Consider the following 24130-nt stretch of genomic DNA (forward strand, 5'->3'; position numbering starts at 1 on the left):
CCATGGCTCAATGGCACGTGCATTGTAGCATTGCGGGAGGCTGAGATCAGGATTGCAGTCCTGCGGTGTCTTGGGCAGAGAAATCCACAAATCCATCTTAACAGAAGGAACTGTGCATGATGGTCCATGTCTGTCATCCCAGCTACAGTGGGAAGCAGAAATAGGTGGATCACTTTCCAGGCTCATGCCCAGGCCGGAAACAAGATCTTATCTCAAAAATAACCAAGGCAAAAAAGAAAAGAAAAATCTGGGAGCATGGCTCAGTGGTAGCGTGCCCAGGAGAAAGTATCTCCATCAGCTACTTGAGTTCAAACTCGTGAGAAGCAAATGCCGCGGAGCACAATGGAAGCAGCGGGGCGGGGTCTGGCGTGGAGTGACTCTCGGAACACGTGTCCCATCGTCGGGGAGGACACTGTTTCTGTTAATTGCTAACAAGGAACCGTCACCCACCGCTGGAGGAGCGTGGCCTGGGATCCTGCGTCTGACCGTAAATGCGTCCATTGTGGGGTAAATGAGAGGCCTGCAGCTGAGGCCGTCAGTGGAGCCTGCGGCCTTTGATGTTGGAGAGCTGCAGAGTGCTGATAGGGGCTAGCCCTGGGAAGCTGTGTGCTTGCTCGTGAACGGCCAGGAGCCTGCGCTGCACACCTGCCAGGCGCCACCCGGAGCCCCAGATCATGTGTGTGGTGAGCCGGACTGTGCGCATGCCCCAAGTCAGAAGCTCTAGTGCCCTGCTTCTGACCAGACTGTCACCGCCACCACCTGGTGTGCCACAGCAGCTTGTTGTCTCAGACCTGTGTGGGAAAGTGACAGGACAAGGCTGGCCAGGCCACCTGGGCAGGGCTGAGGCTCACACGCCTGCCTCCAGTGCGCCTGCGCCTCGCCTCGCCTCCAAGGGTGTAAGCGCTTCTGGTTCTGTGACTGATCTAATATTGAAAAGCTTGACTGTCTTGTGTCTGTTGCTGGTACTGTGAAAGGATGAGGGAGGTGGCCCTGTGTTTACATTTTTATCCTTTTTGGAAAGGTAAGCACTGTGGTCCTTTAGTTGGTTTAGATCAACTGAGGATGATTCCCTCCCCCAGTGACTTCACCTCACCTTAGCCATTGCCTGCCCTGTGCCACCTCAGCCCTCTGGAAATTCTAGGTCAGATGCAGGCCTCTCTAGGGGGCTGCAGTTCTCAAAGGCGGCCCCTCGACTTCCTCCCCGAGCCCAGCTCTGTGCCCAGGCCCCCCCCCAGCAGTGGCTGCTCAGGAAGAGGCTGAGTCCCTGGACCTGTAGGAGCTGCTCAGCGCACGCCTGCTGCCCCTGTCTTAGTGCCGTGTTTGGTTCTGCAGGGTCCTCCCCACCATGCTCTCAGAACGCCACGCTGCCTTCCTCCAGTGCCTGGCCGCTCAGTGCCTCCGGCTGCAGCGGCTCGTTGAGCAGCATTGCGCCCGCGCCCAGCGCTGCAGGTACGGTCGGGCCTCCTCGTGCAGGTAGCATTTTCTTTCTTTCCCCAAACAACTGTGGCAGGCCCAGCTTGTCCTGCAGTGGCTGAGCCCGTCCTCGCTGGAAGGCTGTGAGGGGAGGATGCTGGGCGGGGCCTCTCCTGGCCATGAGGCTTTAGAGACACACTGCAGCCTGGAACTTGCTGTTGAGCCTGCCGCAGGGGTGGAGGCCAGCAGCTCCCACGGTACACCACATTCCTCTTCTCAGGTCAATGTGGAACCTAATGCACCCCCCTCCCCATACGCCTGCAATCTCAGCCCTTCAGGCTCAGGGGTTAGTTGTCATAAAAACTCCAGAGGAGCCGGTCACCAGGGGCTCACACCTATAATCCGAGCTACTCAGGAGGCTAAGATCTGACGATGCCAGTTCAAAGCCAGCCTGATCAGGAAAGTCTGTGAGACTCTGATCTCCAGTTAACCACCAGAAAACCAGAAGTGGAGCTGTGGCTCCAAGTGGCAGAGCACTAGCCTTGAGCAAAAGAGCTCAAGGACAGAGCCCAGGCCCTGAGTTCAAGCCCCATGACCGACCAAAAATAAACCTCCAGAGATGTCCAGAGTGATGGTCACATGTGCTCCTACCCCAGAGGCTGAGACAGGAGGATCACAAGCTCACAAACAGATCAACTCAAGGCCAGTCTGGCCTACACAATGAAACCCAGCTTCAACCCAAAGGCTGAGGATAGGGCTCAGTGGCACAGGGTTTGCCCAGCACATGCAGGGCCCTGAGTTTGGTCCCCAGTGCCAAAAAAAAAAAATCCAGAGGAATTTCAATGTGGAGCTCTTAAGACAAGGACATGACGTGAGCACACACAACCACGCAGCTCGTCTGTGAAGCCCTCCCTTCCCATCTGCTAAGGTGCGCCCGGGTATTCTCTCCTTAGGAATCCTCACCATACCAGGACACTTTTGATGTTGTTTATATAGCATGGTGCTAAAGAAAAAAATGAGGTTGGAATGATTTTTCTTCTAGCCAGTGACGCCTTTTCCAAATCCAGTGCTCAGTCACTGAGCTGCAGCCCTTCCCAGCCACGCTCTGTGCTGCTACAGTGCTGTCCAGCAGGGGGCGCATGAAAATGTATGGGGTGGGGCTTAGGATTAGGGTCTTTACCCTGACCTCTTTAACACAGTGCGTGTGCTGCCAGTGTGTCGGTTACTACACTCAGTCACACCCATGAGGGGTGTGGTGACCAGGGTCATCTCTAGAACTTCTGGCTGCCCTGATCTGGGTTGCCTGTGGTCAGAACTGCTGTGCTCAGCTTGGCTAAAGATTGGACTTCATTACCCGGCACCAGTGGTTCATGCTTAAATCCTAACTACTCCAGGGGGAGATGGCAAAGATTGTGGTTTGAGTCCACCTAGGTAGAAAAGCTTGTGAGACCCTCATCCCAAGCAATAGTGGAGTGATGGAGTGTTAGCCACTTGGGAGTCTGAGACTGGGAGAATTGTAGTTTGAGGCCAGTCAGGGCAAAATCTCAGTGAGACTCCCATCTCCACCAACACCTGCGCTCCATGGCTGTTACCCGTCATCTTCACTATGTGGAAGGCAGAGATAAGAAAGAGCACTTCCAGGCCAGCGCAGGCAGAAGAGAGGGCCTATCTAAAAGAATAACGGGAGCAAAAGGCGCTGGAGACATGGCATAATGGTGGTGTGCCTGCCTGGCTTAGTATGAGGTCCTGAGTTCAAACCCCAGGGCTGCCAACAGAAAAAGAAGACTGAAATTCAGAGTCTTGTTTTCTTATGACCGAGTTTGCCAGCTTGAGGAAGTGTCAGAAGTACTGGCATGGCTTGTGCTAGACTTACAGACTGTGTCTTTGAGCTGAAAATAAAGAGAATGTGGCTGGGCACAGTGGTATACACCTCTAGTCCCAGCTTCTCAGGAGGATTGCTTGAGCCAGCCTGTGCAACACAGTCTCTGGAAAAACCAAAGAGTAAAGAAAAGGAATCAAAAGCCGGAGTGACCGTGGGCCTCCCTTTGGGGTACTTTGCTGTTTTCCCTCGGTCTGTGACGTCAGCGGCATCTGCTCCCTCCCGGGGCCAGCGGCCCCTCCTGGGCTGTGGATGCACATGGTCTTTCCCTTGTCTTCTAGGTAAGCTGTCGGACATTAAGTCAACCTGGTCCTCCGGCCCAGCCTCCCACACGCAAGCTTCCCTGTCTCACGAGCTGTGGAAGGTGCCCAGAAACACCACTGCACCCACCAGGCCCCCTCCGGGGTTAGCTAATCCCAAGCCTTCCTCCACCTGGGGGGCCAGCCCCCTTGGCTGGACCAGCTCCTACTCCTCGGGTAAGTTCTTCCTCCGGTCTTGCTGTGGGCACGGGCCCCTCCAGGCTGCTGGGCTCAGCCCTTGCGGGGTGCTCATTGCCCAATGTGAGGAAGAGATGAGACCGCTGATGTTAGGCTGGGCCTCCCTGTTTTAGGTGCTAGATGTCCCCTTCTCCCCAGGGTCTCCTTTCTGGTGTCTCATTAGCCACAAGAGAGCAGGCAGTAGTTCCTGCCTGTGGGCAGCCGCCTGGACTGGCAGGGCCTTGGCCGGCCCAGCAGTGTCAGCCCTGGGCACACGGCTCCCCGAGGCTCCGCTGTGGGCCGGGAGATCCCTGTCCGTGCCTCTGTTCTGTGCCCCCCTCAGCCACGCAGGGCCTGGCCTCATTTCTCCTGTGTGCTTCTCCACAAGATTTTGTTGGAACATCAGGGCTTTCCAGGCCAGAGAGTAACTGAGGCCAGCAGCCTCCAGAGGACACTATTGTGCGATCGCAGCCCTGTGGGCTAACGTGAGGGAGGAGAGCAAGGTACTGGGGACTCAGGGCACCGAAGGCTTCACACGGCCACAGAACGATCCTTGTTTCATGAGCAAGCGGAAGTTTAGTGCTTTGATTCTAAATGGGGGTGAGGCAGGCTGAGGGGGAGACCGAACTTTCCCGGTGGCTGGCACCTGTCCCGTTCTGCCCGCCCCGCGAGGCAGATGAGCCACCCAGAGCCGCTGGGCACCGGGAGGTTTGGGTCTGTCGGAGATGCTGCGGTTGGACAGTGGAGCGCCTGCTCGTTAGAGACCGGGCAGGGATGTTGCTCCTGGCTCCAGTGTGGCCTGTCAACTGAGTTCCTGTCCCCTGGCTTGTCACACAGGTTCTGCTTGGAGTACTGACACCTCAGGAAGAACAAGCAGCTGGCTCGTCCTTCGCAACCTCACCCCCCAGGTATGGGCGCTGGCGCGGCAGGAGAAGGGCACTGTGGTGCCCACGGGTCACGGGACGTGGCCACGAAGGTGCTGCGGCGCCCCTGGCACAGATGCCTGTGGTGGGGACCTTTGTTCAGGGCCCACAAACTGTAGATTGGTGAGTTACGGAATGAGGTGCAGGTAGCAAGAAGCAGACAAAGCCAGTGAGCTTCTCTTAGCCGGTCCTGAGTTGCTCGTTTACTCTGGGACTGAGAAAAATTACCTTTGTAAGCAGAATTGCCTAACCTAATTGTGCCTTCGTGAGTGCCTGGGAGCTGGGCAGGCCTGTGGCTCTTGCCTGTAGCCTTAGTTACTTAGGAGGTGAGATTTGTGAGCTCATCGGGCCAGGCCAGCCCAGGCAAAAAACAAGTCCATGGGGCTCCATCACGGAAGGAGCTGGAACAGTAATACATGCCTGTCATCCCAGCTAAATGGAGCACCTAGAATAGGCAGAGTGAGCTCCCGGCACATGCCTGGGCAGGGTGTGAGACCTCAGTCTCAGAAATAACCAGTGAAAAGCAGGGGTGGAGGCATGCCTCCCGCTTAGAATACATGAGGGCCCCGAGTTCAAATCCCCTGTGTTGCCATAGAATCAGTGTGGCTCTGTAGTAGATCACCTTCCTCGCAAATTCAAAGGGTCCTGAGTTTAAAAAAAAAAAATGCTTTCGAATCAGATGACAGTGTTTTATCTCGTAATCCAGATTAGGGCGGTGTGTGCCTGTGATGCAGGTGACAGAGGTTTCTCCCGTAATCCAGGTGAGGGCGGTTTATGCCTGTCACCCAGGCTCCTTGGAGGGAGAGACTGGGCAGATCACTACTCAGGGCCAATCCAGCAGGGAAAACATTGGCAAGACCCCATCTCAACTAATAGCTGAGTGTGGTGGTATATACGTGTCATGCCAGCTGTGTGGGAGGAAAGTTCACAAGAACCCCCTCGCCACAGCAACAGTGAGTCGGGTGTTGAGCGTGAATCGCCGTCCCCAGACCCTCGCTCAGAAATAACTAGAGCCACGGTGCTGCGTAGGAAGGGGTTGAGCTAAGAGTGACGGAGGAGATCGCGCTAGTAAGTTGTCTACGGGTATGAAAATAGAAGAAGGAGACCGTTGGAGTTGTGTTGGGGGAATTCATTGTGCACATGCGTGGAATGTCTGAGGTCCCCACTTGTATCCATATGCTAAAAAGGAAAGAAACAGTAACAAGCCAAAAGGCCTTGAGGCCTTGTCTACCAAATATGAGACCCTAAGTTCAAGCCCCAGTACCTCAAAAAAAAAAAACGAGGTGACTTTGCCGCTCCCCTTATACTGTGCCAGGCCAGGGGCCGCCCCTGCAGGGCCTTCCCGCCCGAGCCTTGTGCGAGCCACAGGCTCTGTGGAATAGGCTCTGGCGAGAGCCCTCCCCCCCCCCCCCCCCCCCCCCCCCCGCAGGAACCGGAGCCCTGCCCTTCCTCCGCCTCATTCTGACGCCTGTGTGCGCGCCCTGGGCAGCCATCGCAGATCACTGAGCGTGCACCTGTGTTCGGTGCACGCGCACCAGTGTGGTGTGCGAGCTCAGGAAGCCTGCGCTTTCCCCGCAGATCGACGGCTCCACACTGCGGACGCTGTGCCTGCAGCACGGGCCCCTGGTCACATTCCACCTGAACCTCACGCAGGGCAATGCCGTGGTCCGATACAGCTCCAAGGAGGAGGCTGCCAAGGCCCAGAAGTCTCTGCACATGTGAGTTCTCAGCCTCCCGCGAGGGTGCGGGCTCGGCCTCAGGCGTCCTCCCCACACCCCCGCCGACAGGAATGTCACCTCATGGTTCTGGAGACTCGGCGTGTAAGCAGTGCCAGGGCACGCAGTGCGCGCCAGGCGTGTTGATTCCCTTCATGCCGTCATCTCTGCGACGCTGCCTGCAGCGCAGCCCCCTCCCCAGGCCCCTGGGCCCGGGCCGAGCGTCTGAACCTGTGGCCCAGCTCAGCATCCGCGAGTTTGCTGTTGCTGTGGCCACTCCCTCCACGGACACACTCCCCTAGAGCACCCAGGTGCCCTCCCTGGAGTAGCCCGGGGCCACTCCCCGTGCCACAGGGAAGGCTGGGCAGACGGCGGCCACACGGGGGAAGTGGCCTGCCAGGAGCACCCCCGGGGCCAGCGTGGGGCCACGGATGAAGGCACCCTCCTGGTTTAGCCCAGGAGACCAACTGGCCCCATCTCAGTGGTGCCTTGAAGCATGCGCCCAACACCCCCACACTGCGTGAGTGGGCAGCCCCACGGCCCAGCCACGGGGCATGTGCAGGGGTTCCGTGGCTGTGGCCCTTGGCTTACCCCTTGCGGTGGCAGTGCCTCGAGCCTGGGGTTCGCTCGCTTGACCTCGCCTGGTCTCTGTATTGCAGGTGTGTGCTGGGCAACACCACCATCTTGGCTGAGTTCGCCAGCGAAGAGGAAGTGAATCGGTTCCTGGCCCAGGGCCAGGCGCTGCCGCCCACCTCCAGCTGGCAGCCCAGCGCGGGGAGCGGCCAGCCGCGGCTGGGGGCCTCCAGCAGCGCCCACAGCCTGGTGCGCAGCGACACTGCCCACTGGAACACCCCGTGCCTGGGGGGCAAAGCGAGCAGCGAGCTGCTGTGGGGTGGGGTGCCCCAGTATTCTAGCAGCCTGTGGGGACCGCCTAGCACCGACGACGCCAGGGTGATTGGCAGCCCCACCCCGCTGAACACGCTGCTGCCCGGGGACCTGCTCAGCGGGGAGTCCATCTAGGGCCTGGCGGCCTCAACAGCCAGGCGGAGAGCTGGGCCCTGCCGGCCCGCCGAGGAAGAGAGCTGGCCTGCCCCGGCCTGCGCCACGCCCCGTGGACGGCCAGGCCACCCCTTTTGAGTACCTCTGTCCAGTTCTGAAGACGCTGTGGCCGCGGCCCGGAGGACTGTCGCAACAGTGCTGGCCGCGCGCGCACCCCAGGACGCTCCTCATAGCTTTTGATTTCGTGTCGTCTCACGTTCGTACAGTGTGTTGTCATTTTGAGTTTTAAGTATAAAAGCTGCTTAGAATAGTTCTATCATGAAGGGCACTTTTCAGATTGTGGGCTGGAAAGGGTTATTTTATCATGGGGGCGGGCTGGTGGGAGGGAAGGAGGGAGGGAGGGGCGGGCGGGCGGGCGGGCGGGAGGGAGGGGGACGCGAAGCCTATTTAAAGCGAGCCTGTGACGATTATGCACATTACCAGAGGCGGAGGGGCGGGGCGGGCGGCGGTGCGGCTCGCGGAGCTGAGCGTGGCGGGGCGGCACGGCGGGCACTGCCGCCACCCGCTCTCTGCCCCTGGGTCCGCCTATGCACATTACCCTTGTTTCATTACTTTTTCATGTCATTTTTTTTAATCCCAAAAAATATTTTTTAAAAGTTAAAAAAAAAAGACATATCAAACATGCAAATACTTGAATCCAGCAGGCCAATAATGAAATGTGAACACTTTCTAAGTCTAATTCTACACTTCCAGGTTGACAACAGTACACAGAAACAGGCTCTAGGAAAAGTTTCTAAGCTTATAGCCTATGTGTGCGTGCGTGCGTGCGTGCGTGCGTGTGTATGTATGTGTGTGTGTGTGCGCGTGTGTGTGCGCGCATACCTGTGCACTCCTGCACGAAATGCGGTTCCCGTGCGCGTGCCTGGCTGCGTGTGTGCGAGGGATTCACCTGGGTTCTCCTTTTACTCAGTATATGCTTTTTCTGGCGCATTGGTCAAATGTTTGTCGTGGTTGTTATTCGCATCTAACTTTGCACTGAGGTGTCCTTGCCCTTCCTTTAGCTAATCCGAAACATGTAGAGAACTCGCAGGACAGGGCGGCGACAATTCACGTGTAAATGTTTACTCAAGGACTCTGTTATGCGTCTAAAGTTACAGTGTATATCTCTGGAAAAATAATATGTATATCTACCTTTAGCAGCTTTTTATTGTGGACTAATGCAAGAAAATTATTACCAGAGTATTGCACCATTTCCATTTGGAATATAAAGTTAGAGAAAGAACTGTTGCTGAACTGTGGCCATAGATACTTGCAGAGAACGGGCTCCGCCACGCGCGGTGCGGAGCGGGCACTTGGACGTGGCGGTGACTGCTTTCGGAGGAGCCGGGTTTGGGCTCCACCTGTTTACAGACCTTTTTCTCCTTCAGACTTTAAGATTTAAAAATAAAATAAAAAGGAATTAAAAAAAAAAAGACTTCCGTCGTAAAGAACCCTATTTTCAGAATGCAGATGCGTTCCTTGCGGGCTCCGGGGCCGGGCCGCGCTGTCCCCGGCCGCCATCTGGACTCTGCCGGTCGTCCTCGCCCTCGGCAGGGTGACAAGGCACTGTGGTCAGTCTTGCACATGCCGGACACTCTCAGGAAAGCCAGGGCTCCGAGGCAGCTCCACACCATTTCATGTATTTTTAAACCCAACTCCTAGCACTGAAGAAGTTATTTTAAAAAAGGAAAAAGGAAAAAAAAAAGAAAAAGGAAAAAAAAAACACAAAGAAGAAAAATACCTAATCTCTAATGTGTAGCAGTTACATATTTACCAAATAATGGACTCAAAAGAAATAGATGTTTGAAGAGTGCTTTATATATTAAAAATTGCTTTATGTTTTAAAATGATCGATGTTCTGATTGTTTTACAAGGAAGAAAGACAATGGAAGGACATACCCTCGAGTATGTTTAAAAATATACGAACATTGTGCTCCCTGCCCGCCTGACCAGGGATCTTGTGCATTACATTCTTTTTTAATTAGCTTTTTAATGGTTTTATCAAAACAAAAAAAAATTAAAAAAAATAAAAGCAAAAAAAAAAAAAAAGTCCTGCAAGATTGCAGATGGACAGAAAGCTGGTTTTACAGAGGATCATGAACTATGCACAAACTGGGTTGGACATTTTTTCTCAAGTCTGGTAGTGTATCTAGCTGAATAGACCCTCCGGGGTCCCATCTCATTGCCAATACGTGCATTCTGTTTTTGTGATGTGTGCAGGCCCGTGTGTGTGCACCAGATGGGTGTGTGCGCGCGTGTGGGCACCACGCGGCTGCCACACTGCCGTTCAGCACTGAGTTGTAGGAAATCGGGGCTGGAAGTCGAGGATCTGCCTGTGTGGGGCTTGGTTTGTCCCCCCCCCCAGCTTTTACTTTGAATTTAAGATGTCTGTGGCTCTGAGATAAACAAGTTTGTGGCTCTTAATGTCTCTTCTCATAGAATGTGATTGTTGAACACGCACCGAAAGTTGCTTTCAAAACTACAACGCTTTGTTGAATCTTAAATAAACGGCAATTTTTCTTGGCTATTCAGATTAATGTGTTTTTTTGTTTTTGAAAGACACACTGATGGTGTTGAGGGGAGTCGTCCTGCTGGAACAGACCCCCTTTTGTGACGTTCCCGCCGGTGTGTGGAGGCAGTGGAGCACAGACTCTTGGCTGACTTGTATTGTGCGCTTCTGTTACTATGTTAAACTTGTAATAGTCACTGAGAGGCACAGCAAGGCGGGGTCCGGGGGCGTACTGAGGACCACGGCTCCCACGGACGCCCTGCTGCGGGTGCTAGAAGCAGGCCGGCCACGCTGCCCCTGTGGGTCAGCAAGAGCACAGCAGGGCGGAGGCAGAGGCCTGGAGGGCTTGAGGAGGAAGCGGGATGTGAAAGGCGAGCCGGGAGACGCCGCCGGAGCTGCCCAAGAGACAGCAAGCACGTCAGGTGCGGCCCCAGCGGGCACTGGCAGCGAGGAAAGCACGCCGGGCCCGCTGCCCCGCACACAGGGAGAGCCAGCAGGACACCGGGGCACCTGCCCTCGCTCATGCAGAACCCCAAGAAGGCACAGCCAAAGTCAAGAGTGTGCCCAAAGGGAGAGAGATCCAAGCCCACGCCGCGCCGAGGAAGAACCTCAGGGAGGTGCAGAGAACAGAACTCAGAGCTGGATTGTCTGCCCCGCACAGCGGGCAGGATGCAGACCCGGGCAGGGGCGGAGCCGGCCAGGTGCAGGCAGAAGCCCCTCTCCAGAAACGTCGCCGCCCGCACAGCCTGCAGCTGACTGGAGGACACCACCTGCACGATCCAGGCCAGCCGCACGCCGTACCACATCCCCGCGTCCCTTCCCAACCACCTCGATGCCAGTGTGAATCCCAGCCCTGTGGACACAAGGCTGACATCCCGCGCGGAGTCCGTTCCACCCTCTGCTGAGGTCTGGCTCCTGGCGGAATCACTTGTCAATCAAAAGTGGTGCAGGCCGGGTGCGGTGGCTCACACCGGTCGTCCTGGCTCCTCAGGAGGCCAAGATCTGAGCATGGGGGTTCAAAGCCAGCCTGGGCCAAAGTCCTGGGGACTCCTCTCCAATCAACCCGTAGAAAACTGCAAGCGGAACTGTGGTTCAAAAGTTAAACAGCACCCAGGCCAAGGTCAAGCCCTCGGACCGAGAAAAAAAGGGGGGGAGGGGAAGATGCTGACGGCAGCGCTGGTGGCTCACACCTGTCGTCCTCACTATTCAAGAGTCTGAGACGTGGAAGGTGACAGTTTAAAGCCACCCTGGGCAGGAACGTCCACAAGACTTCTCCGACGAATAGGCGAGATGCCAGGCTATAGGTAGTGCTCGAGTGGTAAAACACTAACTGGGCAAGCAAGTCAAGTATGGGCCTGAGGCCAGCGGTGGCCCATTGCCACGGCCACCCGAGCGACGTGGGAATGCGATGGGTGTGGCCAGACCCTGGCTGGCTGCACACTTGAGAGCCACTGAGCTGCTCTCCCCGGCACTCGTGCCAGGACACGGCCGCAAGTGCCCAACACCGGGCCGCATGACCACGCAGCAGGCCCGGGGGGGGGGGGCGGGGGAGCCCGGGGCTCCTGTCGGCCAGTGCCCTGGACATGTGGAGAACACAGCGTCCCTCGAGCGGGGGCAGCCAGGTAAGCACAGGCCCAGCGGGGGGAACGGCGGCTCCGTCCCCACTGCCCCTACTGCCCCGTGTACCCACTCGGTGGCTCCCTGGCCACTGGCACGGACTTGGCATGAGGGCTGTGAACACAGGCTGTCCCCTCTTCCCGGTGCCCACTCCCTGTGCCCCTCCCGCCCGCCGGTGCCCGACTCCGCCCTGGGCACCACTCTACGGTGACTAGGACAGTGCGGCCAAGGGCTCGGCGCGGGGCTCTGAGCACGGTGCGGCCCAGGCGATGGGCCCAATCTCCTGACGCACTGTGTGCAAAACTGGTTTAATCAGGAATAAATAGAGCCCACTCTCCCCTCCCCACCCCCCCCTTCAGCTCGGCCGCCATTCCCGGAAGGCAGGCGGGCTTCTCCACCTGCTGCCTGTGGGGCCTGCAGGGCACCGGCCTGGGGTCAAGTCCGCGCTGGCGCCTGCAGGGCCGTGGCGTCGGGGGCTGAGTGGGGGTGCCAGGCAAGCTGGCACTGCCTTTCACTGCCCCCCCAAGCATCCTCTCCATCCGCCAGCTGGGCAGGCGACGCGGCGGCCCCCTGGCTCCCGCCGACCCTGCAGGAAGGGGAAGTGGGGCCACGTGGCAGAGCAGAGCTGGGATGCCAGACCCCGCTCCCCGTGTGTTGGCCAAGAGTGGGGCACAAGGACCCCCCTCACATGCACCAGCCGCGGGATCTGGGGGTCCCAACCCCTCGCCTACGTGGAGAAACTGAGGCCCAGGCCCAGCAGGGGCGCAATGCGGAAGCATTGGTGACAGTGAGGACCGCATGAGCACGCCAGCGTCTGCTGCTCCTGAGGGGCGCGCGAGGCCTGAGGACGCCCCGTGCCTCCTCGAGGCGCAGGCCGGCGCAGCCCCAGTCCAGGGAACGGCCTAACGCGCAAACACAGCAGGGCAGGGCGGGGCGGGGACCAGGCCTATGTGCCACTGTGTCCCCGTGCCCCAGGCTGCAGGACGACACAGGTTTGGAGGCCCGGCCGAGCCAACCTTCAGCCAAAGCCCGGCTTTGCCGCAGGGCCTTGTTGCAGAGGAGAGGCCTGGGAGGACCAGGAGCCCAGGAGGGCTCCCAGGAGCACCACATGATCTGGGGTGGAGGCTGGGCTCTCCTCCCTAACCTGTCCTGCCCAGCACCTGGGGAAGATGCTACCCCCCCCCCCCCCCCGCCGCTGCCTCACCTGCTCCTCTTGCTCTTCTCATACACGGAGTGGAGCTTGTTGATCAAGAAGACTTTGTCCTCCCCCTCCTAGAAAGGCAGAACACAAGGGGTGTGTGAACGGAGGTGGGCCATCGGGCGGTCCCCACAAAGCCGGCCTGGCCCACACTGCATGACGGGAGCTTAAGCAGAGTTGACCTCACCAAAAGTCAAGAAATGGGCATGTGTGTGGATCTCAGCTTCCTGCTGCCCAAGGGGCAAAGGAAAACGTGATGAGGAAAATGTGGTAGTCAGCCGCACGGTAAGGGAGGGCCCCAGAGCCAGCACACCGAAGGTCAAGATGGCCCCGGACTGCTAGCTCTGCCTTAGGCAGATGACCTGTCTTCTGGCCTCAGTGCCACCGTCTGAAAAGGGGACTGCATAGTACAGGTCACGGAGCTTGTGCGAGGGGCTTGTGGCTGCCACAGCAAACCACCACAAACTGGCTAAGACAAAGGAGCCCCCTCCTCTCCTTCCTCCCTCCCCCTCCTCCTCCCCCTCCACTGTCCCCAGGGGAGCGGCACAGCCCACGGCGCTCTACGGAGAGCACGAGGCACGCGCGCGCCAAGCATTCGGCACAGAACCAGGTGCACGCCGACGCCGACCGACTCCGAAGGCCGCACGCCCGGAGCCAGGCCGCCTACGGCCAGGGACCAGGGCAGGAGCCACGGCCCCGAAGCCTGCTGGGACAGCCCAGCCACGGGGCCGCCTCGGCCGCTCGCGTTACCAAGATGCCACGGGGGCCCTCAGACGGCGGACGGTGCCGTCCCTGGGCACGGGGTGTGCCGGCAGAACCTGCTCGGCCCAGCGGCTCTGCTCTCAGTGCCTGGAGCTACCGCAGGGCCACGCCGCTGTCCCCAGGGAAGACAGCTGTGCCATCGAGGCATGGCACAGGTGGCCCAGCAGGCGCCGGGATGGGCACCCAGCTCCCCCTGACCAGGGGCAGACGAGGGGCAGGCGCAGCTCCGCTCCTGGGTGAGGCCCCCGGGTCCCCACCCTCGTCCCAGCAGGGAGCCATGCCTGCAGGGCAGAATCAATCTCTACCCACACTTGGAATCCTAGCTACTCCAGAAACTGAGGGTCGCAGTTCAAAGCCACCCCAGGCAGGAAAGTCCATGAGACTGTGATCTCCAATGAGCCACCAGAACACCGGAAGTGGTGCTGACTCGAAGAGCTAGAACACTGGCCTTGATCTCAAGAGCCCAGGGACAGCACCCGAGCCCGAGCCCCGTGACCAAGAAAAGAATAAAGGGCTGGGAGTTTGGCCCGGTTGGTGGTAGGGCGCCTGCCTAACAAACACAGGCTGCGCTCAAACTCCAGTACTAAAGAAAGGTTCAAATCCTGGCTCTCCGTCAACCTCCCCCACCCTGTCCAATGAGGCCCAGGGTCCTCAGGATCCTCGCAGGTCATCTGGGCCCACCATGGGGTTACACCTAAGACTTGGGGGCCACACAGCCCGAAGCCAGGCTGCCCGGAGCCTGATGAGGGGCGTGGCGACCCTGCGCGGTGAGCGCCCCCCAGCGTGGGGGGGGGGGACTCACATTGCGGATCTGCTCCTTGAGCAGGCAGATGACCTCCCGCTGGCCCTTCACCACCTGGATGTTGAGGTAGATGACCGCCCTGCGGGACACGGGCCGTCAGGCTGGCAGGCCAGGCCCCCCCCCCCCCGCCGTCCCCCGGGACCCCACCAGCGGCACCCACAGCAGCAGCGCCGACACCAGGAAGGTGAAGAGGGGGTTCTCCACCAGGTGCTGGTGCAGCCAGGGCAGCCAGGAGGCCCCGGGGCCCGCCTGCTCCAGGCGGTGCACCCACGCCGTGCCCGCCTCGTACATGGTGTTGAGCGTCCGGAACGGGCCGCAGGAGCCGGAGGGCTTCACCCTGGGGGGAAGGGCCGAGAACGCTGCCGACCGCCCTCCCGTCCCCCTCACCCACGCGCCCCACCCCCAGCCCCGCAGGGAACGCGGCCACTCACTGCCAGACGGCGTAGGAGAGGAAGACGGCGGCGCCCAGGAAGGCGGGGAAGCAGAGCAGCGTGAGGAACACGGTGCGCATGCGCGCCGCCAGCCACGCGCGCCGCGGAGCCTGGCAGTTGGCCATCAGGCTGGCCTGGGGACGAAGAGGGAGCTCGCGCGTGCCACACACACACCCTCCGTGACACATGCACGCTCCGTGACACACGCACGCTCCGTGACACACACCCCCCTCCTCCATGACACACGCACCCTCCGTGACACACGCACCCTCCGTGACACACGCACCCTCCGTGACACACACCCCCCTCCTCCATGACACACGCACCCTCCGTGACACACACACCCTCCGTGACACACCCCTCCGTGACACACACCCCCCTCCTCCGTGACACACACCCCCCTCCTCCGTGACACACACCCCCTCCTCCATGACACACGCACCCTCCGTGACACACACACCCTCCGTGACACACCCCTCCGTGACACACACACCCCTCCGTGACACACACACCCCTCCGTGACACATGCACGCTCCGTGACACACGCACCCTCCGTGACACACACACCCCTCCTCCATGACACACGCACCCTCCGTGACACACACACACCCCTCCATGACACACGCACCTCCGTGACACACACCTCCATGACACACACACCTCCATGACACACACGCACCCCTCCGTGACACACGCACCCTCCGTGACACACACACCCCTCCGTGACACACACCTCCATGACACACACACCCCTCCTCCATGACACACCTCCTCCATGACACACACCTCCATGACACACACCCCTCCATGACACACACACCTCCATGACACACACGCACCCCTCCGTGACACACGCACCCTCCGTGACACACACACCCCTCCGTGACACACACACCTCCATGACACACACACCCCTCCTCCATGACACACCTCCTCCATGACACACACACCTCCATGACACACACACCTCCATGACACACACACCCCTCCATGACACACACACCTCCATGACACACACCCCTCCATGACACACACCCCTCCATGACACACACGCCTCCATGACACACACCCCTCCATGACACACCACGACACACGCCTCCACATGTGCCCCTCCATGACCCACACACCTCCATGACACACCTCCATGACACACGCACCTCCATGACACACACACCTCCATGACACACACACCCCTCCATGACACACACCCCTCCATGACACACACACCCCTCCATGACACACACACCCCTCCATGACACACACCCCTCTGGGCCTCCGGAGGGCAGGGGAGGGAGCAGCACTGAGCTGGAGCCTAGGAAAGGATCGAGACCCAGTCCCCTCCCACCACGGGCCGTGGAAGCATGCGCCGGAGGCTCTCACAGAATCTGACTCCAAGTCTGGAAAGGGTCACTGTGCCACGGGCTGGGGATATGGCCTAGTGGCTAGAGAGCTTGCCTTGTATACATGAAGCCCTGGGTTCGATTCCCCAGCACCACATATATAGAAAATGGCCAGAAGTGGCACTGTGGCTCAGGTGGCAGAGTGCTAGCCTTGAGCAAAAAGAAGCCAGGGACAGTGCTCAGGCCCTGAGTCCAAGCCCCAGGACTGGCAAGAAAAAAGTCACTGTGCCAACTGTTTCATTCCCAGAAGGGAGACTGAGGCCCAAGGGCCCATGCCAGAAGCCACCTGCATTGAATGACGGTCTACACCACACGGCCCAGTACAGACACCTCTGCCTCCACCACAAGAGCACCTGTGCAGCTGGGGCGACAGGACCCGGCCAGGAACCAAGGGCCCTGCTTCTCAGCCTAAGCCAGGACAGCTGACAAGTGGACGCCCCCAGTCCCGTCCCTGCACCACGCGAGACCTGGGAACCGCTGCATGGAAGCTGGGAGCCAGCGGGCCCCAAGCCCAGTGAAGAAGGGGCTGCCAGGCCCCCAGACCGCACCACCCACCCCAGCCAGGGCACCAGGCCAAGAGTCACCTTCTTGACGTAGAAGAGGAGCAGCAATCTGAGGATCTGCACGGCCGGCAGGAGCGGGGAGAAGAGGACGCCCAGCCTAGGGGCCACAGCCGGTCAGCTCCGCCTCCCAGCCGCCCGAGCCCTCCCTCCAGCGGGGACCCCAAGAGGACAGGGGCACCAGCCAAGGGGCGGAAAGAAGTGGGTGGGGCATCCTCACCAGATCAGAGTTTGCCCATATATGAGATCCAGAACATTCCGTGCAATGTCAAACTCGGGCTTCCGGTTGAGCTTCTTCTCCGAGATGAGCCTGGGCCGAGGAGGAGCCGTGGTGGGCGGAGCCGTGGTGGGCGGAGCCTTGCTGGCCGGGCGGCCCCCAGCCCCAGCACCGCAAGGTGACGCCAGCCCTCCCCGGGCCGTGTCAGGAGGTCAAGAGCCATCAGGCGAGCCCATGCACCTCCGAAACACCCGGTGCAACGCCAGACTGGAGGCTTGATTCAAGTGGCAGAGCACCAGCCATGAGCAAGAGCACAAGGCTCAGGGTTCAAGCCTCAGTACTAACGATTTTTGAAAATCGCACTCTTTCCCCAACACTCAGGGATGGAAAGTTCAGAGTCCACCTGGGCCACGTAACAAGCTCCAGCTCACCTCCACTCGCCCCATAGCACCATGAGGGCGGGCCCAAGCCGGCACGTCTTCCCTAGCACGCCTAGGCCTTGCAAGTTCAAGGCCAGCCTGAGCTACACAGCCAGCGCCATGTCAAAATGCCAAAGGCTGGGTTGCGGCTCAGTGGCACGGAACTCGCCTGCGATGCCTGACGTTCTACCTGTTACTCAATTCATGTATGCGCAAGGAGAACGCAAGAGAATGAAAAACCCTCCCAGCCCGGGAGCCCCCCCACAGAGCCCGGGAACCCACACACAGAGCCCGGGAACCCACACACAGTGCCCGCCCCCCTCTCTCATCCTGGGTTCCTCCAGATGAGCCATGGAACCCTCATTTCCTTTCCAGTCGGCAGCGGCGCTTCCTGCCCCTGTGTGCTTGGCTAACGCCTTCACAGGTGCAGCTGAGGGGGGCCCAGCCCAGCCGGGTGCCCAGAGGACCGGAGAGGGGGCGCAGGGGGTGGGAGGAGCCCCTCACCTCCACACCAGCTCCCCAAACAGCGTGTCGAGCAGTGTGAAGAAGAAATCCATCACGGTGAAGCGGTACAGCTCCTGGCCCACAAAGTCCTCCCAGCAGCGGCCCTGCAGCGCGGCCGCCCTGCGGCCCAGCCAGTGGTAGCAGAGAACGGCCAGGACGGCCATCTTGAGGAGAAGGTTCCTGCGCGGGGAGGAGGCCGCCGAGGCTGAGGGAGGGGGGCCGGGGTGCGGGAGGGAGCCCCACACCACCCCCGCGCCCCGGCACCCACCTGCAGATGGCCACGTACACCTGCAGTACCGGGGACTCGTGCCGTTCCAAGGTGGCAAGACCCCGGAACAGGTAGGGGGCCCCCAGGTTGAGGAGGCTGGCCACCAGGGGCAGGGCGAGCAGCCGAGCCTCCTGGCTGCCCGTCACAGGGCTCTGCAAGGACGGCGGGAGGACCGCGTCTCAGCACCCACCGCGCCAGGCGCCGGTGCTCCCACCCGTCATCCCGGCTACGCTCATCTCCAGTGAGCCAGAAAAAAGCTGGAAGTGGGGCTGTGGCTCAAGCGGTAGAGCACCAGCCTTGAACAAAAAAAAGCTCAGGGACAGCGCCCAGACCCTGAGTTCAGAACTCACGACGGGCACGCACACGGACACGCACAAAGCTGGCTCACCACTGGAATCCTAGCTACTCAGGAGGCTGAGATCTGAGGGTCCTGGTTCAAAGCCAGCCCAGGCAGGAAACTTAGTGAGACTCTTATCTCCAGTGAACCACCAAAATGCCATAAGCGGGGTACGGCTCGGGGGGTGCGGCACGGGCCTTCGTTCATCCAAGACCAGGACTCAGGCTTGCTCATGCGTTCCGCTCATGCCCCCAATTCCACACAACACCAGCCCTGAGCAAGAAGCTCGGGACACACACACACACACACACACACACACACACACACACACACACACACGAGAGAGGAGAAGGAAACACCCCCAACAGGAACAGGAGGCCGCAGCCTGTGGGCGGGAGCCTGTCAGCACCTGACGCGAACACACTGAGCGCTCCCGGGTCAGGTCAAACCACACAGGAAGAGCGCCGGACTCAAATGAAAACAGGCAGGGCCCCCCCCCTCCCGCAACGGAGGGGGGCGGGGGGAGGGGGAGAGGGGCAGGGCGGGGCTCCCGCACCTGCATGGTGACCTCGGAGAAGGCGAGCACAGCCACGGCACAGCCCAGCGTGGCCCCCAGACACAGCAGCCACACCAGCCCCAGCACGAGCCCCCGCCACGCTCGGCCGCACGCGCGCCGCGGGCTGCGGCTCTGCCGCCACTCGGCCAGCAGCTCCTGTAGGGACGGAAGGGCCCATCGTCACCCCCCGCTGCCACGGCACGGGCTGGGGACCGGGCCGCTGCCGGCTGCAGGGTGCACGGTGCAGCCAGCCCCTGGACCGGGCCCCGACGCGTGCCGGCCACAGCGGCGGGGGAGCCCGGGGTGGGGGTCTGGGGGAGCCCAGGGCTCCCGCCAGGCCAGGCCTCTTAGGAACGGAACCGGGAGGCGGGCACCCGCGGCTCACGCCCGCCATCCCAGCTACTCGGGAGGCTGCGGTCAGAGGACCAAGGTTCAAAGCCAGCCCAGGCAGGGAAGTTCGGGAGATTCTCATTGCCGATGAACGACTCAGAAAAAGTGGAGAGCGGCGCTGTGGCTCAAGTGGCAGAGCGCTAGCTTTGAGCAAAAGAAGCCAGGGAACGGTGCCCAGGCCCTGAGTTCAAGTCCCAGCACTGGGGGAGAATAGAAAAAGAAAAAAATAACTTGACCTCTGTGCGTGTTCCTTTTGTACTCCTCCCCCCTGAAGCTAGGGTGGCCGCCCCGTGACTCGTGACCAGAGAGGGGACAGGCAGCCCCAGCCAAGGGCCTCAGGACGAGAGGCCCCGGGGCCACCTCCATCCTCCTCACAGGCCACACCCCAACACCTACTACCGCAGACAGCGGGGCTCCCCCAGGGCGCGCGGGCGACTCCCCCGTGCCCTCCACCAGCTCCCCGCCGGAGCCCCGTCAGAGGCTCCCCGCAGGCTCCTGTCCCAGGAGGAGCCGGCGGCGCCCCGCTCACCTTCAGCTGGGTGCGGATGCCGTCCTGCTGGACACGGGCGGCCCACTTCTGGGTCACTTTATAGTCCCAGGAGCAGAAGACCGTGAGGGCGTGGATGCCCTTGGTACTGCCCACTCGGTAGCTCTCCCCAAAGGAACGGGACATGCTGGAGAGAGGGAAGCGGGACGGAAGGACACCAACGCTACGGAAGGAGCCAGGCCGGACGCCCTGCGGCCTCCCACCCCACGGCCCGGGCCCTCGGCCTCCCGCGGTGGACACTGGCCGCTCCAGAGCAGCCCCGGCCGAGAGCAGGCCTTCCCCGCCCAGCGGGCAGGGTGAGGGCCCCCGCGAAGACAACACAGCAGAGGGGGCGCGCACAGAGCCCCCCCCCCCACGCTCTCCTCACACACGGGCCCTGTTCCCTGCGCTGTCCTCTCCCAGGGGAAGCAAGTTCCTCTGGGACGGCAGTATGCTCCCAGTACCTTCCTGTCCAGACAGCAGGTGTGTCACAACACACCTGTCGGGCGGACCGTTAAAAGGGTAAACGGATGCGTGTGGGTGGAAGAATGCGGGGGAGGGGGGAGGGGGGTGGGAATGGGCGGCTGAAGAGATGGATAAATGGACGGATGGGTTGACGTGGTACACAAATAAATAGACTGGTGGGTGAGTAATAAGCGGACGGACAGGCAGACGGAGGCATGGATGGGCAGGGAGACGGGTGTGTGGATGGCGGTAGATGGAAATAGATGCGGGGTCAGGTAGGTGAGTGGATGGACAGTGCATAGACGGAAGGGTGATGGAAGGGACAGACGGATGAATGCTAGGTGGACAGAAGGGCGGATGGATGGAGTGGATGGACGGGTAAAAGGATGAGAGGCAGTGTGGGGCGAATGGATGGATGCATAGATGATAGGGCAATGGGTGGAGGGGTATGTGGGTGGGTGGGTGGGTGGACAGCTTGACAGACACGGCAACGGATGGAGGGATGGTGCTCAGAGCCAGAGCGTCACGCGGGAGGACGGTTACCTGTACACCAGCGTGATGCAGGTGATGAAGAAGGCGGCCCCTATGGTGAAGAGGTAGGCCAAGGGCATGCTGTAGGGCAGGCCGCCCGCCCGGGGGCCGCAGGGGCTGCCGTCCTGGGCCGGGGCGCACGGCTGGCTCAGCGTGGCGTTACTGTAGTAGCCGTAGTACATGACGGTGTGGGTAAAGCAGCCCTGCGAGGAGGCCGGGCGAGTCAGGGGCTCCCCTCCCCACCCAGACCCGCCCGGGGCTCTCTGGAAACAAAGGGTCCGCCGACGGTGGGAGGCACTGCCCGGGGGCCCTGGGCTTGAGGCTGGGGGAGCTGGGGTCCCGCACCCCGCCGGTGAGGAGCTCCAGCCCCGTGCAGGAGGCGGCGGGGCCCGGGGGGTCCGGCGGGGCGGGGGGGAAGGCGGCCTGCACGCCCACGGTGAAGGCCAGCAGCGGCAGCAGCAGCAGGGCGTTGAAGGCCAGCAGGGTCTTGAGGAAGAGGAAGTAGGAGAGCACGCTGGAGCCGAACTGCCCGCCGATCTGCTTCAAGGCGTAGTGCCACGGGCGCCCGTGGTGCAGGCCGGAGAGCAGCAGCAGCCCCAGGCTGTGCAGGGCCTGTGGGGACAGGCGGGTGACGACGGGGCCAGGCCGGGCTGGGGACCCGCAGGGCGGCAGCAGCAGCAAAGGCGCTGCCTGCCGGCGTCCCCCCCCCCCGACACCCCCAGGCTCTTACCAGGATCCAGGCGTACCATAGCCGGCTCCAGCACGAGACCCCGCGGCCCTGCTGGGCCCTCCGCCTCCCCCGCGCGCTCCAGCTCTTCTCTCTGGGGACAGAGGCGGCGGGCCCGGCGGGCTCAGGACCCCGCTCTCGGCCGCCCGGGGGGGGGGGGGGGGTGGGCTGGGCAGCTAAGGGCGGGTACCTACCGCAGCCAGCGCTTCTCCGCCAGGCTCAGGGGCATGGCCCGCAGCGTGTGGTCCCGCTGCACCGCCGACAGGCCCTGGAGCTCCTTCACCAGGAGGCTCCGCTTCTCTGCCAACAGGAGGGAGGGGGGTTGGGTCTATGCTGGCGACAGACACCGGACACAGACTCCATCTGCCCTGCAGGGCCGCCACACCTGGACTAGCACGAGTCCCTGCTGTCCTCCCCTGCCCTCCCTCCCTCCCCCCCACCCGAGCCGTCCTGCCCCGGCTTTCTGATAAGAGATGACCCCAAGCAGAAATATGGCCCACACCAACGAGTACACAGAGCATTTCCTGGAGGGGCTTTCTCCCTGCCCCTGCACCCACCAACGGGAGGCCCCCCACGGGCTGAGCTGCCGGACAGGCCAGCCCCGGACTCGGTACACGTCTCTGCTCCAGGCACTTCCTCCAGGAAGCCGCCCAGACGCCTCCTGCTAGGCCGGCTGGAGGCTCCCACCCACACGTTCTTGCTCACTCTTGAATGCACGCTCGCGCACGCTCGCTCGCGCTCTCTGACAGTGTTGGTGTTTGAACCCTGGCACTCTACCCAGCACCGCACAGGCGCGTGTTTAGATACGCTTCACCTATCTGAGGCTTTCCGTTGTGCTTGGGATGACAGAAACACACAAACACACCCAGTCATCGGTTGAGGAAGGGGGTGGGGCTAGCCTCAAACCTTGATCCTCTAGCTCAGCCTCCCAAGTAGCTTGGACTATGGGCTTGAGCCACCAGCCCGGCTTAGCATGCGTCCGGTGCGGGGCCCCTTCCCTGGCTGGCTTTATCAGCGCTCGTGGCTGGTATGTCTACTTCTTTGGCTTTATCTGTCGCACAGGCTTCGTACCGGTATCAGCCACTGCTCCATGCCCGAGCCTCGCCCAGCGTCCGCCACCCCAGTACCGGAGGGTGCATGTGGGGTGCGTGCACCTCCCCGTCCCTAAGTGTCCCCTGGCCCAGGGGCCTGACCTCACTCACCGTCCTCCTGCAGGGACGCAGGGTCCAGCTCCAGGTCATAGAGGCGGCGGCTGGGGTGGGCCGAGCGCGCCACGTTGCCCAGCAAGGGCCGGCTGTTCCGGTGCCGCTGCCTCACCGTGCGGTTGTAGTACTGGGAGATGATGGCTCCTCGGCTGCGGCCTGGGGAGGGGGGGGGCTGTGGGGGCGCGGGCAGGGGCGGGGCGGGCAGGGGCGGGGCCAGGCCCTTGCCACGCCCTCCCTCAGAGGCCGCGGGTCCCCTGCGCTCCCGGAGCCTGTGCCGCCTCGGCGATGGCGCTCCGGTCCGTGTTAGCAGCCACTGAGGCTGGCCCGGGGTTGTGCTGGGCCTCCGGGCTGCAGACTGAGTGGGCCCGGCTCTGCCCCGCACGGGCACCCGGCGGACACCCCACCGCAGCCCCAGTGCCGGGGTCAAGGAGGGCACAAGGGCAAAGGCGCCCACTTACCAATGGTGCGGCTGGGCATGCTGGCCAGGACGCGGAGTGTGGCTGCGCTGTAGACGGGCCCCCCGTCGGGCCCCAGGGGGGTCTGGTGAGCATGGCCTGAGGAAGGACGGCCGGATCACCCAAACATCTCGCTGCCTCCACTGGGCTGGGACTGAGGCCCCCGGGGCCTGCCCACGCCACGCCAGCCCCGCAGGCCCCGCGTACCTGGGTCCCCCGGGGTGCTGGCCACGGGCTGCAGCTCCAGCCCCTCCTCGGCCGCCCGCAGGCTCTGCTCCTGGATGAGCCGGTGGAAGGAGTCGTGCACCTCGCTCTCCTCCTCGTGGGGGCTGGGCTCCCGGCTGCCAGAGGAGCGCGCGTGGGAACCGAGGCTGCGGCGCTCACCGGGGCAGCCAGGCCTCTCCAGAAGGCGCATCCCCCAGCCCCAGAGCACTTACTCTTGGTCCCCTTCCGTCTCGGGGACATGGAGGACTAAGGCGAGCGGCTGGGCCATGCGTGCGGTCCACACCAGGGGGGGGTCTGCAGCACTAGAGCAGCCTCCGGGGCCTCCCACCGCCCACCTGACAAAACAGGCAACCATCCAACCGCTGGCTCCCCGCGGAACTCAGCCTGCAGCGCCGCCCCCCCCACCGCGGCGAGACACGAGGGTCAGGAGAGGGGTCCAAAATAACCTCCCCGCCAGACGGCCCCGGGGGGGCAGGGAGGAGGAAGAGGAAGGGGGTGGGGCCGCGGTTCCCCATCTGCTTCCTGGATATCGGAGGACACTCGGCCCCTTTCGGGCCCCCGTTCCCAGTGCGGCCCCAGGGA

General features: G+C 61.6%; 2 protein-coding genes across 5 annotated transcripts in view; one reads left to right on the top strand and one right to left on the bottom strand.

The window, feature by feature from the left end:
- Tnrc6c (trinucleotide repeat containing adaptor 6C) overlaps positions 1-7768 on the top strand; it is a 70777-nt gene extending 63009 nt beyond the window's left edge. Inside the window, 5 exon segments of the mRNA XM_048365117.1 lie at positions 1333-1449; positions 3574-3768; positions 4606-4676; positions 6270-6409; positions 7066-7768. Coding sequence (XP_048221074.1) covers positions 1333-1449; positions 3574-3768; positions 4606-4676; positions 6270-6409; positions 7066-7426 — 884 coding nt within the window. The 3' untranslated portion in view covers positions 7427-7768.
- Positions 7769-11857: 4089 nt separating this feature from the next.
- Tmc6 (transmembrane channel like 6) lies at positions 11858-24130 on the bottom strand. Of its 4 annotated transcripts, none has more exons than XM_048365750.1 (19): positions 23761-24130; positions 23531-23664; positions 23327-23422; positions 22866-23024; positions 21858-21963; positions 21667-21757; positions 21282-21422; positions 20949-21139; positions 19944-20088; positions 19025-19180; positions 18132-18283; positions 17864-18043; positions 16944-17033; positions 16748-16823; positions 14764-14897; positions 14493-14669; positions 14333-14411; positions 12775-12842; positions 11858-12156 (listed from the first exon to the last, which is right to left on the bottom strand). In XM_048365750.1, the coding sequence occupies exons 1-19, from the start codon at positions 23901-23903 to the stop codon at positions 12006-12008; spliced, it is 2469 nt and encodes an 822-aa protein (XP_048221707.1). In that variant the 5' UTR covers positions 23904-24130; the 3' UTR covers positions 11858-12005. The 4 variants fall into 4 exon arrangements, 3 of the variants coding, with proteins under 3 accessions (XP_048221707.1, XP_048221706.1, XP_048221708.1); XM_048365749.1 differs by having other exon boundaries at positions 21282-21548; XR_007213725.1 differs by having other exon boundaries at positions 12105-12156; positions 14493-14691; positions 21282-21548.

This window comes from Perognathus longimembris, chromosome 17, assembly GCF_023159225.1.
Source record: "Perognathus longimembris pacificus isolate PPM17 chromosome 17, ASM2315922v1, whole genome shotgun sequence".
Taxonomy (NCBI): domain Eukaryota; kingdom Metazoa; phylum Chordata; class Mammalia; order Rodentia; family Heteromyidae; genus Perognathus; species Perognathus longimembris.

What these genes read in the sequence shown, in the direction of transcription:
- Tmc6 (XM_048365749.1), bottom strand. Translation starts at nt 23,903, where the DNA reads ATGGTTGCCTGTTTTGTCAGGTGGGCGGTGGGAGGCCCCGGAGGCTGC. An exon ending in CTCTCCTACGCCGTCTGGCA is followed by an intron (nt 14,670 to 14,763) that starts GTGAGTGGCCGC and finishes CCTTCCCCCCAG; the next exon opens with GGTGAAGCCCTCCGGCTCCT. An exon ending in GAGAAGAGCAAGAGGAGCAG is followed by an intron (nt 12,157 to 12,774) that starts GTGAGGCAGCGG and finishes CCCTTCCTGCAG; the next exon opens with GGTCGGCGGGAGCCAGGGGG.